Below are 19,926 nucleotides of genomic sequence, written 5' to 3'. Positions count from 1 at the left end.
CCCCTCCCCAATTATTCTCGGGGTCCCCCGGTTTGGGCCCCCCGTCCCATCCAGGACCCCCCCCAGGACCCCTCACCCCCAATTCGCGGGGTCTCCCCATTCCCAGGACACCCCCCCCCCCAGGACCCCATCCCCAATTCCGAGGTCCCCACGTTTGTGCCCCCTCTGCCCCAGGACCCCCCAGGACCCCCTCCCCAATTCCCGGGATTCCCCCATCCCCAGGACCCCCCCCCTGTGTCCCCCCAAATCGGGGACCCCCCCCATTCCCGGGACCCCCATCCTCAATTCCTGGGGTCCCCTCCCCCGGCCCCAGGACCCCCCAGGACCCCTCCCCAATTCCCGGGGTCCCCGTTTGGCCCTCCCAGGACTCCTCCAGGATCCCCCAGGACCCCTCCCCAATTCCCGGAACCCCCCAGGACCCCTCCCCAATTCCCGAGGACCCCCCAGGACCCCCCAGGACCCCTCCCCAATTCCCGAGGACCCCTCCCCAATTCCGGGGTCCCGTTCTGGCCCCCCCGGCCCCGGGTATTCCCGGCCGTAACACGGATCCCTCCGGCCGCGCTGTTATTGCTGGAGAATACGCGGAGCCGAGGGGACGCCCCGGCCCTCGGGACCCCCGGGACCCCTCCCCAAATCGGGGACCCCTCCCCAAATCGGGGACCCCTCCCCAAATCGGGGACCCCTCCCCAAATCAGGGACCCCTCCCCAAATCAGGGACCCCTCCCCAAACCAGGGACCCCATCCCCAAATAATACCCAGGGATTCCCCGGGGACCCCTCCCCAAATCAGGGACCCCTCCCCAAATAACACCCAGGGACCCCTCCCCAACCAGGGACCCCATTCCCAAATAACACCCAGGGACCACCCCTGGGACCCTTCCCCAAATCAGGGACCCCATCCCCAAATAATACCCAGGGATTTCCCGGGACCCCTCCCCAAACCAGGGACCCCATCCCCAAATCACACCCAGGACCCCCGGGAATCCCCTGGGGACACTCGGGGACACTCGGGAACGGCCCGAGGATCCCCCGGGGACACCCAGGAACCGCGGGGAGACCCCTGAGACCCCTCCCCAAATCAAGGACCCCTCCCCAAATCAGGGACCCCTCCCAAACACCCCCATCCCCCTGGGACCCCTCTGGATCCCCCCCGGTACCCCCCGAGGATCCCCTGGGGACATCCGGGAACCACGGGGAGACCCCTGAGACACCCCCGGGACCCCTCCCCAAATCAGGGACCCCCTGAGACCGCCCCGGGGACCCCTCCCCTACTAAGGACCCTTCCCAAGGGACACCCAGGGACCCCCAGGGAACCCCCTAAGGGACACCCAGGGACCCCCCCATCCCGGGGACCTCACAAGAGACACCCAGGGACCACCAAAGACCCCCCTTGGGGACACCCGGGAACCCCAGGGACCCCCTGAAACCCCCCCGGGACCCTCACAGGGACCCCTCCCCAACTAGGGACCCCTCCCAAGGGATACCCAGGGACCCCCTGAACCCCCCAGGGATCCCCTGGGGACACTCGGGAGCCCCAGGGACCCCCAGGGAACCCCCTAAGGGACACCCAGGGACCCCTCCCCAACTAGGGACCCCTCCCAAGGGATACCCAGGGACCCCAGGGACCCCCTGAGACCCATCGGGACCCCCCCAGGACCCCCAGGGACCCCTCCCCTACCAGGGACCCCTCCCAAGGGACACCCAGGGACCCCCCCCCATCCCGGGGACCCCCCAAGGGACACCCAGGGACCCCCAGGGACCCCCCTTGGGGACACCCGGGAACCCCAGGGACCCCCTGAGACCCATCGGGACCCCCCCAGGACACCCAGGGACCCCTCCCCTACCAGGGACCCCTCCCAAGGGACACCCAGGGACCCCCCCCATCACGGGGATCCCACAAGAGACACCCAGGGACCACCAAGGACCCCCCTTGGGGACACCCGGGAACCCCAGGGACCCTCTGAAACCCCCCCGGGACCCCCCCAGGGACCCCTCCCCAACTAGGGACCCCTCCCAAGGGACACCCAGGGACCCCCAGGACCCCCCAGGGATCCCCGCGGGACACTCGGGAGCCCCAGGGACCCCCAGGGAACCCCCTGAGACCCATCGGGACCCCCCCAGGACCCCCAGGGACCCCTCCCCTACCAGGGACCCCTCCCAAGGGACACCCAGGGACCCCCCCCATCCCGGGGACCCCACAAGAGACACCCAGGGACCCCCAAGGACCCCCCTTGGGGACACCCGGGAACCCCAGGGACCCCCTGAGACCCATCGGGACCCCCCAGGACACCCAGGGACCCCTCCCCTACCAGGGACCCCTCCCAAGGGACACCCAGGGACCCCCCCCATCCCGGGGACCCCACAAGAGACACCCAGGGACCACCAAGGACCCCCCTTGGGGACACCCGGGAACCCCAGGGACCCCCTGAGACCCATCGGGACCCCCCAGGACACCCAGGGACCCCTCCCCTACCAGGGACCCCTCCCAAGGGACACCCAGGGACCCCCCCCATCCCGGGGACCCCACAAGAGACACCCAGGGATCCCCAAGGACCCCCCTTGGGGACACCCGGGAACCCCAGGGACCCCCTGAAACCCCCCCGGGACCCCCCCAGGGACCCTCCCCAACTAGGGACCCCTCCCAAGGGACACCCAGGGATCCCCAGGACCCCCCAGGGATCCCCGCGGGACACTCGGGAGCCCCAGGGACCCCCAGGGAACCCCTGAGACCCATCGGGACCCCCCCAGGACCCCCAGGGACCCCTCCCCTACCAGGGACCCCTCCCAAGGGACACCCAGGGACCCCCCCCCATCCCGGGGACCCCACAAGAGACACCCAGGGACCCCCAAGGACCCCCCTTGGGGACACCCGGGAACCCCAGGGACCCCCTGAGACCATCGGGACCCCCCAGGACACCCAGGGACCCCTCCCCTACCAGGGACCCCTCCCAAGGGACACCCAGGGACCCCCCCCATCCCGGGGACCCCACAAGAGACACCCAGGGACCCCCAAGGACCCCCCTTGGGGACACCCGGGAACCCCAGGGACCCTCTGAAACCCCCCCGGGACCCCCCCAGGGACCCCTCCCCAACTAGGGACCCCCCAAGGGACACCCAGGGACCCCAGGACCCCCCAGGGATCCCCGCGGGACACTCGGGAGCCCCAGGGACCCCCAGGGAACCCCCTGAGACCCATCGGGACCCCCCCAGGACACCCAGGGACCCCTCCCCTACCAGGGACCCCTCCCAAGGGACACCCAGGGACCTCCCCCATCCCGGGGACCCCACAGGAGACACCCAGGGACCCCCAAGAACCCCCCTTGAGGACACCCGGGAACCCCAGGGACCCCCTGAGACCCATCGGGACCCCCCCAGGACCCCCAGGGACCCCTCCCCAACTAGGAACGCCTCCCTAGGGACACCCAGGGACCCCCCCCCCATCCCAGTGACCCCCGCCAAGAGACCCCCCCCCACATCCTGGGACCCCCCAGGAATCCCCTGGGGTCACTCGGGAACCCCGGGGAGCCCCGGGAAGAGTCGGCAGAGCCTCAGGTGGCCCTTGGGGACACTGTGGTGGCCTTTGGGGACCTTTGTGTGACCTTTGGGGACCTGCGGGACAGCCGTGGGTGGCCCTTGGAGGCACTCAGGTGACTTGGGGACATCTGTGTGACTTTTGGGGACCCTTGTGTGACTTGGGGACACTGAGGTGGCCTTTGTGTGACCTTTGGGGACATTTCTGTGACCTTTGGGGACATGTGACTTGGGGACCTTTGTGTGGCCTTTGGGCATCCATGGGAGAACTTTGGGTGGCCCTTGGGGACACTCAGGTGGCCTTTGGGGACCTTTGTGTGACCTTTGGGGACACTTGGGTGGCCCTTGGGGACCTCTGTGTCACTTTTAAGGACCTTAAGTGCCTTTTAGGGACTTGTGGCACCTTTGGGTGGCCTTTGGGGACACTCTGGTGACTCTCCCGTGACCTAGGGTGATGCGTGTGACCTTCCTCTGACCTTTGGGGTCCGTTGTGTGACCTTTGGGGACACTCATGTGAGCCTCCTGTGACCTTTGGGGACGCTTGGGTGACCCTAAATGACCTTCAGGGACCTTTGGGGACCCTCATGTGACCCTCCTGTGACCTTTGGGGACGCTTGTGTGACATATGTGACATGTGTGACCCTAAATGACCTTTGGTGACCCCGCTGTCGCCTTGGGGTCCCCCCCCATGTGACAACTGCGACCCTTGGTGGGCGTGTCCCCGCGCTCGCCCCGCCACCTTTTACCACAAGGGGGCGGTACCACGCATCTCATTAAGCGCTGGCCACGCCCCCCACCGGCTGAGGGCGGGAACGGCGCTGAGGGCAAACAGCGCGCTGATTGGCTGAGCCGCCGCGGCGGGAACTGCGCTGAGGGGAGCTCTGCTCCGATTGGCCGACACACTCGCGCCCGCTGCTGTGGGCGGGACCACCTCTGAGGGCAGCGCCGCCCTGATTGGCCGAGCCGCGATGAGCCGCGCTGTGATTGGCTGAGCGCTGCCGGGGCGCGCAGCTGATTGGCTGCGCTGTGCGGCGGCGGCCGTCCCGCTGCTGGGCATGGCGGCGGCGCTGGAGCGGGCGCTGGGCCCGGCGGCGCCGGGGCGAGGCTCGGAGGCGGCGCTGCCGCCGCTGCCGGTGCTGGTGCTGGGCCCGGCGGGCTCGGGCCGCACCTCGCTGCTGCTGCGGACGGCGCTGGCGGGCGGCGCCGACGGGCCCCGAGCGCTGTTCCTGGCGCCCAGCGCCGTCCCGCGGCTCCCGGGAGGGCCCGGCGGGCCCGGCACCGACCCGAGGGCGCTGCAGGTGAGCGGGGACCGGAAACGGGGACGGGAACCGGGCGGGGATTGCTGAGGAGGAGGTGCGGATGGCCGGGAGGGGCGGGGCTTGCTGAGGGGCCGCGAGGGAAAGGCGGGGTTTGCTGAGAGGGAGGCGTGGCTTTACGGGAGGGGCGGGGCTTGCTGAGGGGCCGCGAGGAGAGGTGTTGTTTGCTGAAGGGGGCGGAGCTTACCGGGAGGGGCGGGGCTTGATGAGGGGCGTGGCTTTCTATGGAGGCGTGACCATGTCGATGTAGGCGTGGCTTTAAGTAAATATAATCAGATATAGGTGTGGTCATGCTCAGAGGGCGTGGTCTGTTGGGGGGCGTGGCTTTGTCGCTCTTTTGGGCGGGGCTGTGCATGTGGGCGGGGTTTGGGGCCGGCCGTTCGTGGTGGGGACGTGAAACGATTTGGGGTCCGGTCTGACTTTTGTCCCTCTGTCCCCCTGTCCCTCTGTCCTTCTGTGCCTCTGTCCCCTGTCCCCCTGTCCCTCTGTCCCTCCATCTCCTTTATCCCCATTGTCCCCTGTCCCTCTATCCTGTGTCCCCTCTGTCTCTGTCCCCCTGTCCCCGTCCCTCTGTCCCTCTATCCCCCTGTCCTCTTGTCCCTCTGTCCCCTGTCCCTCTGTCCCCCTGTCCTCTTGTCCCCCATCCCTCTGTCCCCTGTGTCCCCATGTCTCTGTCCCCCTGTCATTCTGTCCCTCTGTCCCTCTGTCCCTCCGTCTCCCTTATCCCCTCTGTCCATCCTTCTCCCTGTCCCCTGTCCCTCCGTCCCTCTGTCCCTCCGTCTCTCTTATCCCCTCTGTACATCTGTCCGTCTGTCCCCCTCTCCCCTGTCCCCCTGTCCCTCTGTCCCTCTCTCCCCCTGTCCATCTGTCCCCCTGTCCTCTTGTCCCTCTGTCCCCATTGTCCCCCTGCCCCTCTGTCCTCCTTATCCCCCCCTCCCCCTTGTCCTGTTTGTCCCTCCCTGTCCCCCCGTCCATCCGTCCGTCCGTCCGTCCGTCCCCCCGGCAGCGCCTGCAGCTGCGCTACCCCCGCTCTCGGCTGTCGCTGTGTCGCGAGCTGCTGTCGCTGTCGCTGTCCCCGTCCCCTCCTCCCTCCCTGCTGCTGCTGGACGGGCTGGAGCGCTACCTGTGCCCGTCCCCGGCTGTCCCCTCGCTGTCCCCGGCCGTCCCCTCGCGGCTGGCGGCGCTGCTGCTGGAGCTGGCGCGCGCCCCCCGCCGGTGTCCCCAATGTCCCCGCGGTGTCCCCGCGCAGGTGGTGGCGGCGCTGCGGCTGCCGCCGCCCGGGCCGCGCGTGCTGGGGGCGCTGCTCAGGTTCTTCCCCGCGCGGTGTCACCTGAGGCCGGACAGCGCGGGGGACACGGCAGGGGACAGCGACAGACGGCACCGCCACGTGCGGGTGACGCTGCGGTGCCCCGGGAGCGCCACGCGGAGGTGGCGGCTGCGCCTTGGGGACAGCGGGGACGGTGACAGCGACAGCGGTGGGGACAGCGATGGGGACGGAGAGGGTGACAGCGATTGGGACAGCCCTGGGGACAACGATGGGGACAGTGATGGGGACAACGATGGGGACAGTGGCAGCGAGGAGGAGGAGTGGATGTGACACGGCCACCTCAGAGGGACACGGACTCAGTGTCACCACCCCACCTGTGATAGAGACTCAATGTCACCTTTCCATTGGTGACAAGGTGACACGGACCTGATGTCACCCCCCCATTGGTGACAAGGTGACACGGACCCAATGTCACCCCCTCTGCCAGTGACAAGGACGCAATGTCACCCCCCATTGGTGACACGGCCACCCTAGGGGTGACACAGACCCGATGTCACCCCCTCTGCTGGTGGCAACGACGTGATGTCACCCCTCCATTGGTGACAAGGACCCCATGGGTGACACGGACCCAATGTCACCCCCTGCATCAGTGACACAGACTCAATGTCACCCCTCCATTGGTGACAAGGACACCAGAAGTGACATGGACCCAATGTCATCACCCTGGTGACAAGGATGCAATGCCACCCCTCCATTGGTGACAAGGACCCCATGGGTGACACGGACCCGATGTCACCCCCTCCATCGGTGACAAGGACTCGATGTCACCCGTCCATTGGTGACACGGACCCCATGGGTGACACGGCCACCCCCACTGGTGACACAGACTCAGTGTCACCTCCCACTGGTGACAAGGACTCGATGTCACCCGTCCATTGGTGACACGGACCCCATGGGTGACACGGCCACCCCCACTGGTGACACAGACCCGATGTCACTCCCCCTGCATCGGTGACAGAGACTCGATGTCACCCCTCCATTGGTGACACGGACCCCATGGGTGACACGGCCACCCCCACTGGTGACACAGACCCGATGTCACTCCCCCTGCATCGGTGACAGAGACTCGATGTCACCCCCCCATTGGTGACAAGGACACGATGTCACCCCCCCATTGGTGACAATGGGGTGACACCAGGGGTGACACGGACTCAATGTCATCCCCCCACCGGTGACATGGGCTCAGTGTCCCCTCCCTGTCACTGGTGATGTCACCCCCCCATCATTGGTGACACAGTCCCAATGTCCCCTCCCTGTCACTGGTGACACGTACTGATGTCACCTCCCCGTCACTGGTGACAAGGACCTGACGGGTGGCACGGCCTCAGTGTCCCCTCCCTGTCCCCAGTGACAGGGAGGTGACAGGGAGGGGACACCGAGTCCCTGTCACTGGTGGCCTCCTGATGTCACCTCCCCGTCACTGGTGACAAGGACCTGACGGGTGGCACGAGCTCAATGTCCCCTCCCTGTCCTGTCCCTGTCCCCTGCCAGGCCCTGGGGACACAGCCTGGTGACACAGAGGTGACAGGAGGTGACACAGTGGTGACACAGTGCCAGGTGTCTCTGTCCTGTCCCCATCCCTGTCACTGTCCCCTGTCCCTCTGTCCCTGTCCCTCTGTCTCTGTCCCCCACAGGGTCCTGGGGACAAGGGCAGTGACAGGGAGGTGACACTGGTGACATTGGTGACACAGATGTGACACACTGGTGACACAGTGCCAGGTGTCCCTGTCCCCTCCTTGTCCCTGTCCCTGTCCCCTGCCAGGCCCTGGGGACACACTGGTGACATTGGTGACACACTGGTGACATTGGTGACACGGTGCCAGGTGTCCTTGTCCTTGTCCCTGTACCTGCCAGGCCCTGGGGACACACTGGTGACATTGGTGACATATTGGTGACATTGGTGACATGGTGCCAGGTGTCCCCACGCTGTCCCCTGTCCTTCTGTCCCTGTCCCTGTCCCTGGGGACACACTGGTGACATTGGTGACATATTGGTGACATTGGTGACACGGTGCCAGGTGTCCCCTCCCTGTCCCTGTCCCCTGTCCTTCTGTCCCTGTCCCTGGGGACACACTGGTGACATTGGTGACAGTGGTGACACGGTGCCAGGTGTCCCCACCCTGTCCCAGCTGGGGGTTCCTGATAAGCCTTATCAGCCCCTCCCCCACCCTGCCCTGCCCAGCAGGGCCCCAATGTCCCCAAAGTGTCACCAAATGTCCCCAGGGCCTGTCCCAGTGCTCCCAATGTCCCCAGGGCCTGTCCCAGTGTCCCCAAATTGTCACAAAATGTCCCCAGGGCCTGTCCCAGTGACCTGGGCCACCCCTGCAGGGCCCCAATGTCCCCAAATTGTCACCAAATGTCCCCAGGGCCTGTCCCAATGGCATGGGCCACCCCTGCAGGGCCCCAATGTCCCCAAAATGTCCCCAGGGCCTGTCCCAGTGTCCCCAAATTGTCACCAAATGTCCCCAGGGCCTGTCCCAGTGCTCCCAGTGTCCCCAGGGCCTGTCCCAATGTCCCCAAAGCGTCACAAAATGTCCCCAGGTCCTGTCCCAGTGTCCCCAGAGTGTTCCCAGGCTCCCATCCCAGTGCTCCCAGTTACCCCCAATATCCCCAAAATGTCCCCAAAATGTCCCCAGAGTGTCCCCAGCTCCTGTCCCAGTCCCTCCCGGTACTCCCAGTGCCACCCCCAGTGTCCCCAGGTCCCGTCCCAGTGTCCCTAGTTACCCCCAGAGTGTCCCCCAGTCCCTCCCAGTATGCCCCAGTACCACCCCAGTGTCTCCCAGTTCCCTCCCAGTCCCTCCCAGTGTCCCCCAGTACCATCCCAGTATAATCCCAGTTACCCCCCAGTATCACCCAGTCCCTCCCAGTATCACCCCAGTGCCCCCCATTCCTCCTCCCAGTTACCCCCCAGTGTCCCCATTGTCCCTCCCAGTCCCTCCCAGTATCCCCCCAGTCCCTCCCAGTGTCCCCAGTCCCTCCCAGTTACCCCCCAGTACCATCCCAGTTACCCCCCAGTGCCCCCAATACCCCTCCCAGTATCCCCCAGTACCATCCCAGTGTCTCCCAGTGTCCCCCAATACCCCTCCCAGTCCCCAGTTCCCTCCCAGTTAACTCCCAGTGCTCCCAGTGCCTTCCCAGTTACCCCTCAGTGCCCCCAATGCCCCTCCCAGTCCCTCCCAGTGTCCCCAGACCCTCCCAGTATCCCCCAGTATCATCCCAGTTACCCCCCAGTGTCCCCAATATCCCTCCCAGTCTCTCCCAGTATCCACCAGTAACATCCCAGTATAATCCCAGTTCTCCTCAGTTCCCTCCCACTGTCCCCCTTGCTCCTCCCATTCCCGCTCCCAGTCCCTCCCAGTATCCACCAGTACCATCCCAGTCCCTGCCAGTGCCACCCCAGTGTCCCCAGTCCCTCCCAGTATCCACCAGTACCATCCCAGTTACCCCCCAGTGTCCCCATTCCTCCTCCCAGTCCCTCCCAGTATCCCCCAGTACCATCCCAGTGTCCCCCAGTATCCCTATTGTTCCTCCCAGTCCCTCCCAGTATCATCCCAGTACCATCCCAGTGTCCCCCAGTGTCCCCATTGCTCCTCCCAGTCCCTCCCAGTATCCCCCAGTATCATCCCAGTTACCCCCCAGTGTCCCCATTGTTCCTCCCACTCCCTCCCAGTATTTCCCAGTCCCTCCCAGTTACCCCCCAGTATCACCCAGTCCCTCCCAGTTTGGCCGTGCTGGTTCCCAGGGTCGCCTTTATTGTACAAAATCATTAAAAACCCCAAACCAGCCCCGATTCCGTGCGCCCTCCCCATCCCTCTGCCGTGACGTCATTACACCCTGTGTGACGTCATTGTGTCACGTGTGATGTCACTGCGCCCATGTGTGACGTCACCATATCGAGTGTGATGTCACCACACCCCTGCGTGACGTCATCGTGTCACGTGTGATGACGCCACGCCCCTGTGTGAGGCCATGGTGTCACGTGTCCGTCTGTGATGACGTCATCGTATCACGTGTCCCTCTGCGGTGATGTCACTGACCCCCGTGTGACATCATTGTGTCACGTGTCCCCTCTGCGATGACGTCACCATGTCACGTGTCTGCTCCGTGTCCCCCTTGTGTGATGATGTCACTGTGCCCCCCCATGTGACGTCATCGCCATGTGCCCCTCCATGGTGACGCCATCTGTCCAGTCCATGTGATGTCACCATGATGTGTTGGACCCAATGGTGACGTCATTGTTATGGAGTGTGACATCACTGCAATGCATCCCCTTTACGATGACATCACTGTTCTCATGTGTGATGTCACTGTGACGTCATTCTTGCAAGTCCTCATCAATTGTGACATCATCAGCCCCTTCCATGTGACATCACTGTGACGTGTCCCCTCCTTCATGACGTCATAGTTCCGGCGTGCAACATCGCTGTGATGCTATGACGTCACTGGTCTTCCCGTATGATGTCACCATGTTGCGACCCCTCCATTGTGACGTAATCCGCCCCTTTCGTATGATGTCAGTGCAATGCGCTCTCCCAATGATGACGTCATCGTTCCAGAGTGTGACGTCACTGCAAGGCGTCCCCTTTGTGATGACGTCATTGTTCTCCTGCTTGACGTCACCGTGTTTGCATCCCCCGTGTCGTGACATCATCTGTCCTTGCCGTGTGATGTCACTGCAATGTGTCCCTCCTTGATGACGTCATTGTTCCTGGGTGTGATGTTGCTGCAACTTGTCCCCATGTGATTACGTCACTGTTCTCCTGTGTGACGTCACTGAGACATGTCCCCTCTGCGATGACATCACCGCATCCTGCCCCCTGCATCGTGATGTCATTGTCCCTTCCGCGTGTGACATCACAGAGCCGCGTCACCATGGCCGCCTGTGACGTCATCCCGAAAATTCCTTGCTTGATGACGTCGCCCATAATTTCCATATGATGTCATCTCATACAACGTGACGTCATCGCAGCGACACGGTCCTTCCACGATGATGACGTCATAGTCGCCGTGACGTCACCCGCCCTCCTCAGGAGCAGATGACGTAATGCGGGGCGTGCCCCGCCCATTTCTGCTCCGCCCCCTTGGTGGGCGGGGCCAGGTTGGCGTAGGGGGCGGGGCCGGGCTGGCGGGGGGAGGGGCAGAGCAGGGCGGAGCCGGGGTCGAACAGCGTGTACTCGAAACTGGGTGAGGGGGAGGGGCCTGAGGCGGGGGCGGGGCCCTGGGGAGGGGTCTCGGAGCACGGAGGGGGCGGGGCCGGAGAGGGGGGAGGAGCCTCCGAGGCCCCGCCCCCTCCCTGAGCCGCCCCTCCCCCCCCCACCTCCTCCACCGCGTCCTCGAGCTCCGGGGGGGGGGGGGGGGCGCAGGGGGGGGCGCAGGGGGAGCCCGGGCCCTGGCACAGCCACAGCTGGGGGGGAAGGAGGGGGAAAATGGGGTTAGAGAGCCCCGAAAACAGCCCAAAATACCCCAAAAATATCCATAAATGTCCACCAAAATATCCCCTAAATATCCTGTAAATATCCTGTAAAATAGCCCCAAAATAGCCCAAAAATATCCCGAAAGTATCCCTAACATACTTCAGAAATATCCCCAAAATATCCATTAATATCGCCCGAAATATCCACAAAATATCCCAAAAATATAAAAAAAATATCCCCCAAATATCCCCTAAAACATCCCCTAAAACATCCCCTAAAATCACCCAAAATATCCCGTAAATATCCCGTAAATATCCTGTAAAATAGCCCCAAAATATCCCCCAAATATCCATAAATATCGCCCTAAATATCCCCTAAATGTCCCAAAAATATCCCCTAAATGTCCCCTAAATATCCCCAAAATATCCCTTAAATATCCACAAAATATACCAAAAAGATCCCCCAAAATCATCCAAAATATCCCCTAAATATACCCAAAAATATCCACTAAATATCCACCAAATATCCCCTTAAATCATCCAAAATGTCCCCAAATTATCCCCTAAATATCCCCCCAAATATCCTGTAAAATATCACCAAAGTATCCCCTGAATAGACTGAAAATATCTCCAAAAATATCTCCAAAAATGCTACCTAAAGATCCCAAAAAATAGCCCCAAAATATCCCCAAAATATTCCTTAAATACCCACAAAATATCCCCAAAACATCCCCTAAATATCCTGTAAAATATCCTGTAAAATATCCCCAAAGTATCCCTAAAATACTCCAGAAATATCCCTAAATATCCCAAAAATATCCCCTAAATATCCCAAAAATATCCCCTAAATATCCCAAACATTCCATAAATATCCCCTAAATATCCCTTAAATATCCACAAAATATCCCCAAAATATCCCCGAAAATCATCCAAAAGTGTCACCAAAATATCTCCTAAATATACCCAAAATATCCCCAAAATATACCCCAAAATATCCACAAAATATCCCAAAAAATCCCCTAAAATCACCCAAAATATCCCCAAAATATTAAAAAATCCATAAATATCCCTAAAATATCCCTTAATGATTCCCAAAATATCCCCTAAAATATCCCACGAGTACAAAAAAACACCCAAACCCCCTATAAAGAACCCAAAACCCCAAAGTCCAAACCCCCAAAAACTCCAAACCCAAAAACCCCAAAACCCCCAAACCCCAAAAACCCCAACTTCCCCCAAAAACTCCAAAACCCCCAAATCCCAAAAACCCCCCAACCCCAAATTCCCAAACGTCAAAACCCCACAAAAATCCCACAAACCCCCCCAAAAAACTCCAAAACCCTGAAACCCCAAAACTCTAAAAAATCCCCAAAACCCCAAACCACAAAAACCCCAAAAAACAAAAACCCCAAAACCCCCAAACTTCGAACCCCAAAAACCCCAAAACCCCCAAACCCCCAAAACCCCAACGCCCCACAAAGACCCCAAAACTTCAAACCCAAAAACCCCAAATCCCCCCAAAAACCCAAATTCCCTCAAAAACCCAACCCCCCCACAAAGACCCCAAAACCCCAAACCCGAAAAACCCCAAACCCCAAACCCCAAAAACCCCAATTCCAAAACCCCCAAATCCCAAACCCCAAATTCCCAAACCCCAAAAATCCCCAAACCCCAAAAACTCAAAACCCAAACTCTCCAAACCTCAAACCCGCAATCCCCAAACCCCAAAAACCCCAAACCCCCCCCACAAAACCCAAAAACCCCAAAACCACAAAAACCCCAAACCCCAAATCCCCCCAAAAACCCCAATTCCAAAACCCCAAAAACCCCCAATTCCAAAACCCCCAAACCCCAAAAATCCCCAAACCCCAAAAACTCAAAACCCAAACACTCCAAACCTCAAACCCGCAATCCCCAAACCCCAAAAACCCCAAACCCCCCACGAAAACCCCAAAACCCCAAACACACAAACCACAAACCCCGCAAAAACCCCAATTCCAAACCCCAAACCCAAAAATCCCCAAACCCCAAAACTCAAACCCAAATCCCCCCCAAAACCCATTCCAAAATCCCAAAAACCCCAATTCCAAAACCCCAAATCCCAAACCCCCAAATCCCAAAACCCCAAATCCCAAACCCCAAAATCCCAAACCCCAAAAACTCAAATCCCAAACACTCCAAACCTCAAACCCCAATCCCCAAACCCCAAAAACCCAAACCCCCACGAAAACTCCAAAAACCCCAAACCCCAAAAACCTCAAACCCCAAATCCCCAAAACCCCAATTCCAAAACCCCAAAAACCCCCAATTCCAAAACCCCAAACCCCAAATCCCCAAACCCAAAAACTCAAAACCCAAAACTCCAAACTCAAACCTGCAATCCTCAAACCCCAAAACCCCAAACCCCCCACGAAAACCCAAAAACCCCAAACCCCAAAAACCTCAAACCCCAAATCCCCCAAAAACCCCAATTCCAAAACCCAAAAACCCCCAATTCCAAAACCCCCAACCCAAATCCCCAAAAATCCCCAAACCCCAAAAACTCAAAACCCAAACTCTCCAAACCTCAAACCCGGAATCCCCAAACCCCAAAAACCCCAAACCCCCCACAAAAACCCCAAAAACCCCAAACCACAAATCCCCCAAAAACCCCAATTCCAAAACCCAAAAACCCCAATTCCAAAACCCCCAATTCCAAAATCCCCAAACCCAAAAACTCAAAACCCAAACTCTCCAAACCTCAAACCCGCAATCCCCAAACCCCAAACCTCCCACAAAAACCCCAAAACCCCCAAACCCCAAAAACCCCAAATTCCCTCAAAAACCCAACCCCCACAAAGACCCAAAACCCAAACCCAAAAACCCCAATTCCAAAACCCCCAAACCCCAAAAACTCAAAACCCAAACTCTCCAAACCTCAAACCCGCAATCCCAAAAACCCCAAACCCCCATGAAAACCCCAAACCCCAAATCCCCCCAAAAACCCCAATTCCAAAACCCCAAAAACCCCAATTCCAAAACCCCCAAACCCCAAAAATCCCAAAAACCCCAAACCCCAAAACCCAAACCCCCAAAAACCCCAAACCCCAAAAACCCCAAACCACAAAAACCCCAAAAACCCCCAAAACCCCCAAACTGACCCCAAATCTCACCTGGAAGTTGCCGCCGTAGTTGCTGAAGAGCCCCTCGAACTCGCGCTCGGGGCCCGGCACCGGCGGCCACAGCTTGGCCCGGAGCGTCCTGGGGGACCCCAAAATCTATAGGGCACCCCAAAACCCCAGAGAGACCCCAAACCTCATAGAGCACCCCAAAATCCTATAGGGCACCCCAAAACCCCAGAGAGCACCCCAAAATCCCACAGAGCACCCCAAAATCCTATAGGGCACCCCAAAATCCTATAGGGCACCCCAAAACCCCAGAGAGAGCCCAAAACCCCACAGAGCACCCCAAAATCCTACAGGGACCCCAAAATCCTACAGAGACCCCAAATCCCCCCTGCTCCCATCCACAGCTTGGCCCGGAGCGTCCTGGGGGACCCCAAAATCACATAGGGCACCCCAAAACCCCAGAGAGACCCCAAAACCCCACAGGGCACCCCAAAATCCTATAGGGCACCCCAAAACCCCAGAGAGACCCCCAAAATCCTATAGGGCACCCCAAAACCCCATGGAGAGCCCCAAAACCCCAGAGAGACCCCCAAAATCCTATAGGGCACCCCAAAACCCCACAGAGACCCCAAAACCCCACAGAGCACCCCAAAATCCTATAGGGCACCCCAAAACCCCAGAGAGACCCCAAAACCCCAGAGAGACCCCAAAACCCATAGAGACCCCCAAAATCCTATAGGGCACCCCAAAACCCCAGAGAGACCCCCAAACCCCACAGAGACCCCAAACCTCATAGAGCACCCCAAAATCCTACAGAATCCCCAAAATTCTACAGAGACCCCCAATCCCCCGTGCTCCCATCCACAGCTTGGCCCGGAGCGTCCTGGGGGACCCCAAAACTCTATAGGGCACCCCAAAACCCCAGAGAGACCCCCAAAATCCCCTCCCAGTCCATCCCAGTATGCCCAGTACCAGTGGTGTCCCCGTGCTCCCAGTCCCTCCCAGTATATCCCAGTTCCATTCCCAGTATCCCTCCCAGTCCCATTCCCAGTCCCTCCCAGTCCCTCCCAGTCTCTCCCAGTCTCTCCCAGTATATCCCAGTATATCCCAGTCCCTCCCAGTATGTCCCAGTTCCCCCAGTACCGGCGGTGTCCTAGCAGTCCCAGTCCCTCCCAGTCCCCTTCCCAGTATATCCCAGTCCCTCCCAGTATATCCCAGTATATCCCAGTCCCTCCCAGTATATCCCAGTCCCTCCCAGTTCCCCCAGTACCGGCGGTGTCCCAGCAGTCCCAGCGCTCCCAGTATATCCCAGTCCCTCCCAGTCCCTCCCAGTCCCTCCCAGTATATCCCAGTACCGGCGGTGTCCCAGCAGTCCCAGCGCTCCCAGTATATCCCAGTATATCCCAGTCCCTCCCAGTCCCTCCCAGTCCCTCCCAGTATCCCCAGTACCGGCGGTGTCCCAGCAGTCCCAGCGCTCCCAGTCCCAGCAGCAGCAGCACCAGCAGACAGGAGAGCCCCAGGGTCACCGCGTCCAGCTCTGGGGACACGGGGGGGACACGGGGGGGACACGGGGGGGACACCGGCTCAGGGACACCCCCAGTGCCCCCCAGTGCCCCCCGGTCCCTCCCAGTCCATCCCAGTCCCTCCAGTCCCGCCCAGTCCCTCCCAGTCCATCCCAGTCCATCCCAGTCCCTCCTGTTGTCCCTGTGTGTCCCCAAGTCCTCCCCATGTCCCTGTGTCCCCTCCGTGTGTCCCCATGTCCCTCAAGTGTCCCCTGGGTCCCCTCAGTCCACTCAGTGTCCCCAAATCCTGCTGTCCCCTCAGTGTCCCCTGTGTCCCCTCAGTGTCCCTGTGTCCCCTCAGTGTCTCCTCGCTGTCCCCTCAATGTCCCCAAGTGGCCCCATCCTTCCCTTTCCCCTCAATGTCCCCAAGTCCCTCATTGTCCCCGTGTCCCCTCAGGGTCCCCTCAATGTCCCCAAGTCCTGCTTCCCTCAATGTCCCCAAATCCCCCTGTGTCCCCTCAGTGTCCCCAAGCCCCTCAGTGTCCCCAACCCCTCAGTGTCCCCTCAGTGTCCCCAGTGTCACCCCCTTCCCTGTGCCCTCTCAATGTCCCCAAACCCCTCAGTGTCCCCTCAGTGTCCCCCATCCCCTCACTGTCCCCCCTCCCCCCGTCCCCTCAATGTCCCCACATTGTCCCCTCAGTGTCCCCGTCCCCTCGATGTCTCCAAATCCCGCCATCCCTGTGTCCCCCCATTGTCCCCCCCATTGTCCCCCCCATTGTCCCCATTGTCCCCACATTGTCCCCTCAGTGTCCCCACATTGTCCCCTCAGTGTCCCAAATCCGCCATCCCTGTGTCCCCCATTGTCCCCTCAGTGTCCCCAAGTCCCCCTGTTCACTCAATGTCTCCAAATCCCCCATCCCTCACTGCCCCCCCATTGTCCCCGCTGTCCCCTCAGTGTCCCCATTGTCCCCCCACTGTCCCCCCATTGTCCCCATTGTCCCCTCATTGTCCCCCCACTGTCCCCTCCGTGTCCCCCATTGTCCCCCATTGTCCCCGTTGTCCCCCCCACTGTCCCCCCAGTGTCCCCTCCGTGTCCCCTCAATGTCCCCAAGTCCCCCTGTCCCCTCAATGTCCCCATTGTCCCCCATTGTCCCCGCTGTCCCCTCCGTGTCCCTCACTGTCCCCTCATTGTCCCCCCATTGTCCCCACATTGTCCCTCAATGTCCCCTGTCCCCTCAATGTCCCCAAATCCCGCCATCCCTGTGTCCCCCCATTGTCCCCTCAGTGTCCCCAAGTCCCCCTGTCCACTCAATGTCTCCAAATCCCCCCATCCCTCACTGTCCCCCCATTGTCCCCCCCCATTGTCCCCTCATTGTCCCCTCACTGTCCCCATTGTCCCCCTGTCCCCTCACTGTCCCCATTGTCCCCCCGCTGTCCCCTCCCTGACCCCTCACTGTCCCCTCACTGTCCCCATTGTCCCCCCATTGTCCCCGCTGTCCCCTCCGTGTCCCCTCACTGTCCCCCCTCCGCGTCCCCTCACTGTCCCCATTGTCCCCCCATTGTCCCTCATTGTCCCCCCCATTGTCCCCGCTGTCCCCCCCATTGTCCCCCCGCTGTCCCCGCTGTCCCCTCACTGTCCCCATTGTCCCCCCCCATTGTCCCCCCATTGTCCCCCCCTCACTGTCCCCATTGTCCCCGCTGTCCCCGCTGTCCCTCTGTGTCCCCTCACTGTCCCCGCTGTCCCCACTGTCCCCGCTGTCCCCGCTGTCCCCACTGTCCCCCCCCACTGTCCCCTCACTTTCCCCTCATTGTCCCCATTGTCCCCCCACTGTCCCCATTGTCCCCGCTGTCCCCATTGTCCCCGCTGTCCCCTCTGTCCCGGTGTCCGTCGCTCACCGGGGCCGGTGGTGGCGCTGGCCGGGGCGGACCAGGGGCTCCAGAAGCCGCCGTAGCTGAGCCCGTCGGGGCGGGCGCGGGCCCGGACGGAGTAGGGGGTGCTGGGGCTGAGCCCCCCGACCCCCTGCTCGCGCCGGCCCGCCGGGACCCCCACCTGGGGAACCCAAAAACCCCGTAAAAACCCCATTAAAATCCCCAAAATAACCCCGAAAATAACCCGAAAATACCCCAAAAATAACCCCAAAATAACCCCAAAAATAACCCAGAGTTCGGGGTGCTGGGGCTGAGCCCCCCGACCCCCTGCTCGCGCCAGCCCGCGGGGACCCCCACCTGGGGACACCAAAAACCCCGAAAATAACCCCAAAAATAACCCCAAAATAACCCCCAAAATAACCCCAAAATAACCCCAAAATAACCCCAAAATAACCCCAAAAACCCCCCAAAAATAACCCCAAAATAACCCCAAAATAACCCCGAGTTCGGGGTGCTGGGGCTGAGCCCCCCGACCCCCTGCTCGCGCCGGCCCGCCGGGACCCCCACCTGGGGACACCAAAAACCCCAAAAAAACCCCATAAAAATCCCCAAAATAACCCCGAAAATAACCCGAAAATAACCCCGAAACAACCTCAAAAATAACCCCAAAACCCCCATAAAATAACCCAAAAATAACCCCAAAATCAAGCCCGAAAATAACCCCAAAATAACCCCAAAATCAGCCAAAATAACCCCAAAATCACCCCAAAATAACCCAAATTCACCCCAAAATAACCCCAAAAATAACTCCAAAAATAACTCCAAAAATAACCCCGAAAATAACCCCAAAATAACCCCAAAAACCCCAAAAATAACCCCAAAATCACCCCAAAAATAACCCCAAAATAACCCGAGTTCGGTGTGCTGGGGCTGAGCCCCCCGACCCCCTGCTCGCGCCGGCCCGCCGGGACCCCACCTGGGGACACCAAAAACCCTAAAAAACCCCGAAATAACCCACCCCCCCAAAATAACACCCAAAATAACCCCAAAATAACCCCAAAAATAACCCCAAAATAACCCCGAGTTCGGGGTGCTGGGGCTGAGCCCCCCGACCCCCTGCTCGCGCCGGCCCGCCGGGACCCCCACCTGGGGACATGGGGACACGGTCAGGGACCCCAGAAACACCAAAAACCCCATAAAAACCCCATAAAATAACACAAAAATAACCCCAAAACCCACAAAAATACCCCCGAAAATAACCCCGAAACAACCCCAAAAATAACCCAAAAAACCCCATAAAATAACCCAAAAATAACCCCAAAATCAAGCCCGAAAATAACGCCAAAATAACCCCAAAATCCAGCCTGAAAATAACCCCAAAATCACCCCAAAATAACCCCCAAAATCACCCCGAAATAACTCCAAAAATCCCAAAAATAACCCCGAAAATAACCCCAAAAATAACCCCCCAAAAAATCCCAAAAACCCAAAATAACTCCAAAATAACCCCGAGTTCGGGGTGCTGGGGCTGAGCCCCCGACCCCTGTCGCGCCAGCCCGCCGGGACCCCACGGGGACACCAAAAACCCCATAAATAACCCCAAAATAACCCCAAAATACCCCCAAAATAACCCCCAAAATAACCCCAAAATAACCCCAAAAAACCCAAAAAAACCCCAAAAATAACCCCAAAATAACCCCAAAATCCAGCCCAAAAATAAACCCGAAAATAACCCGAAAATACCCCAAAATAATCCCAAAATAACCCCAAAAAACCCCAAAATAACCCAAAATAACCCCAAAAATCACCCCAAAAACTCCAGAAATAACCCCGAAAATAACCCCAAAAATAACCCAAAAAATC

At 60.0% G+C, this 19,926-nt stretch overlaps 2 protein-coding genes across 3 annotated transcripts; one reads left to right on the top strand and one right to left on the bottom strand.

Moving 5' to 3' along the window:
* Nucleotides 1-3,191: 3,191 nt before the first annotated feature.
* SWSAP1 (SWIM-type zinc finger 7 associated protein 1) lies at nt 3,192-6,690 on the top strand. Of its 2 annotated transcripts, XR_010438568.1 has the most exons (3): nt 3,192-4,828; nt 5,853-6,539; nt 6,579-6,690. XR_010438568.1 is itself a non-coding variant. In XM_064701385.1 (2 exons), the coding sequence occupies exons 1-2, from the start codon at nt 4,586-4,588 to the stop codon at nt 6,441-6,443; spliced, it is 834 nt and encodes a 277-aa protein (XP_064557455.1). In that variant the 5' UTR covers nt 3,192-4,585; the 3' UTR covers nt 6,444-6,667. The 2 variants fall into 2 exon arrangements, 1 of the variants encoding a protein (XP_064557455.1); XM_064701385.1 differs by having other exon boundaries at nt 5,853-6,667.
* Nucleotides 6,691-9,737: 3,047 nt separating this feature from the next.
* EPOR (erythropoietin receptor) lies at nt 9,738-18,244 on the bottom strand (the record flags this gene model as incomplete). The annotated part of the gene is made up of 4 exons (XM_064701386.1): nt 9,738-11,576; nt 14,738-14,825; nt 16,142-16,229; nt 18,091-18,244. Coding segments are annotated over 4 exons (708 nt in total), but the record flags the coding sequence as incomplete, so codon positions are not given.
* Nucleotides 18,245-19,926: the final 1,682 nt, after the last annotated feature.

The sequence above is a fragment of the Zonotrichia leucophrys genome, unplaced genomic scaffold (assembly GCF_028769735.1).
Source record: "Zonotrichia leucophrys gambelii isolate GWCS_2022_RI unplaced genomic scaffold, RI_Zleu_2.0 Scaffold_571_32338, whole genome shotgun sequence".
Taxonomy (NCBI): Eukaryota; Metazoa; Chordata; class Aves; order Passeriformes; family Passerellidae; genus Zonotrichia; species Zonotrichia leucophrys.
This window is presented reverse-complemented; position numbering and strand designations above follow the sequence as displayed.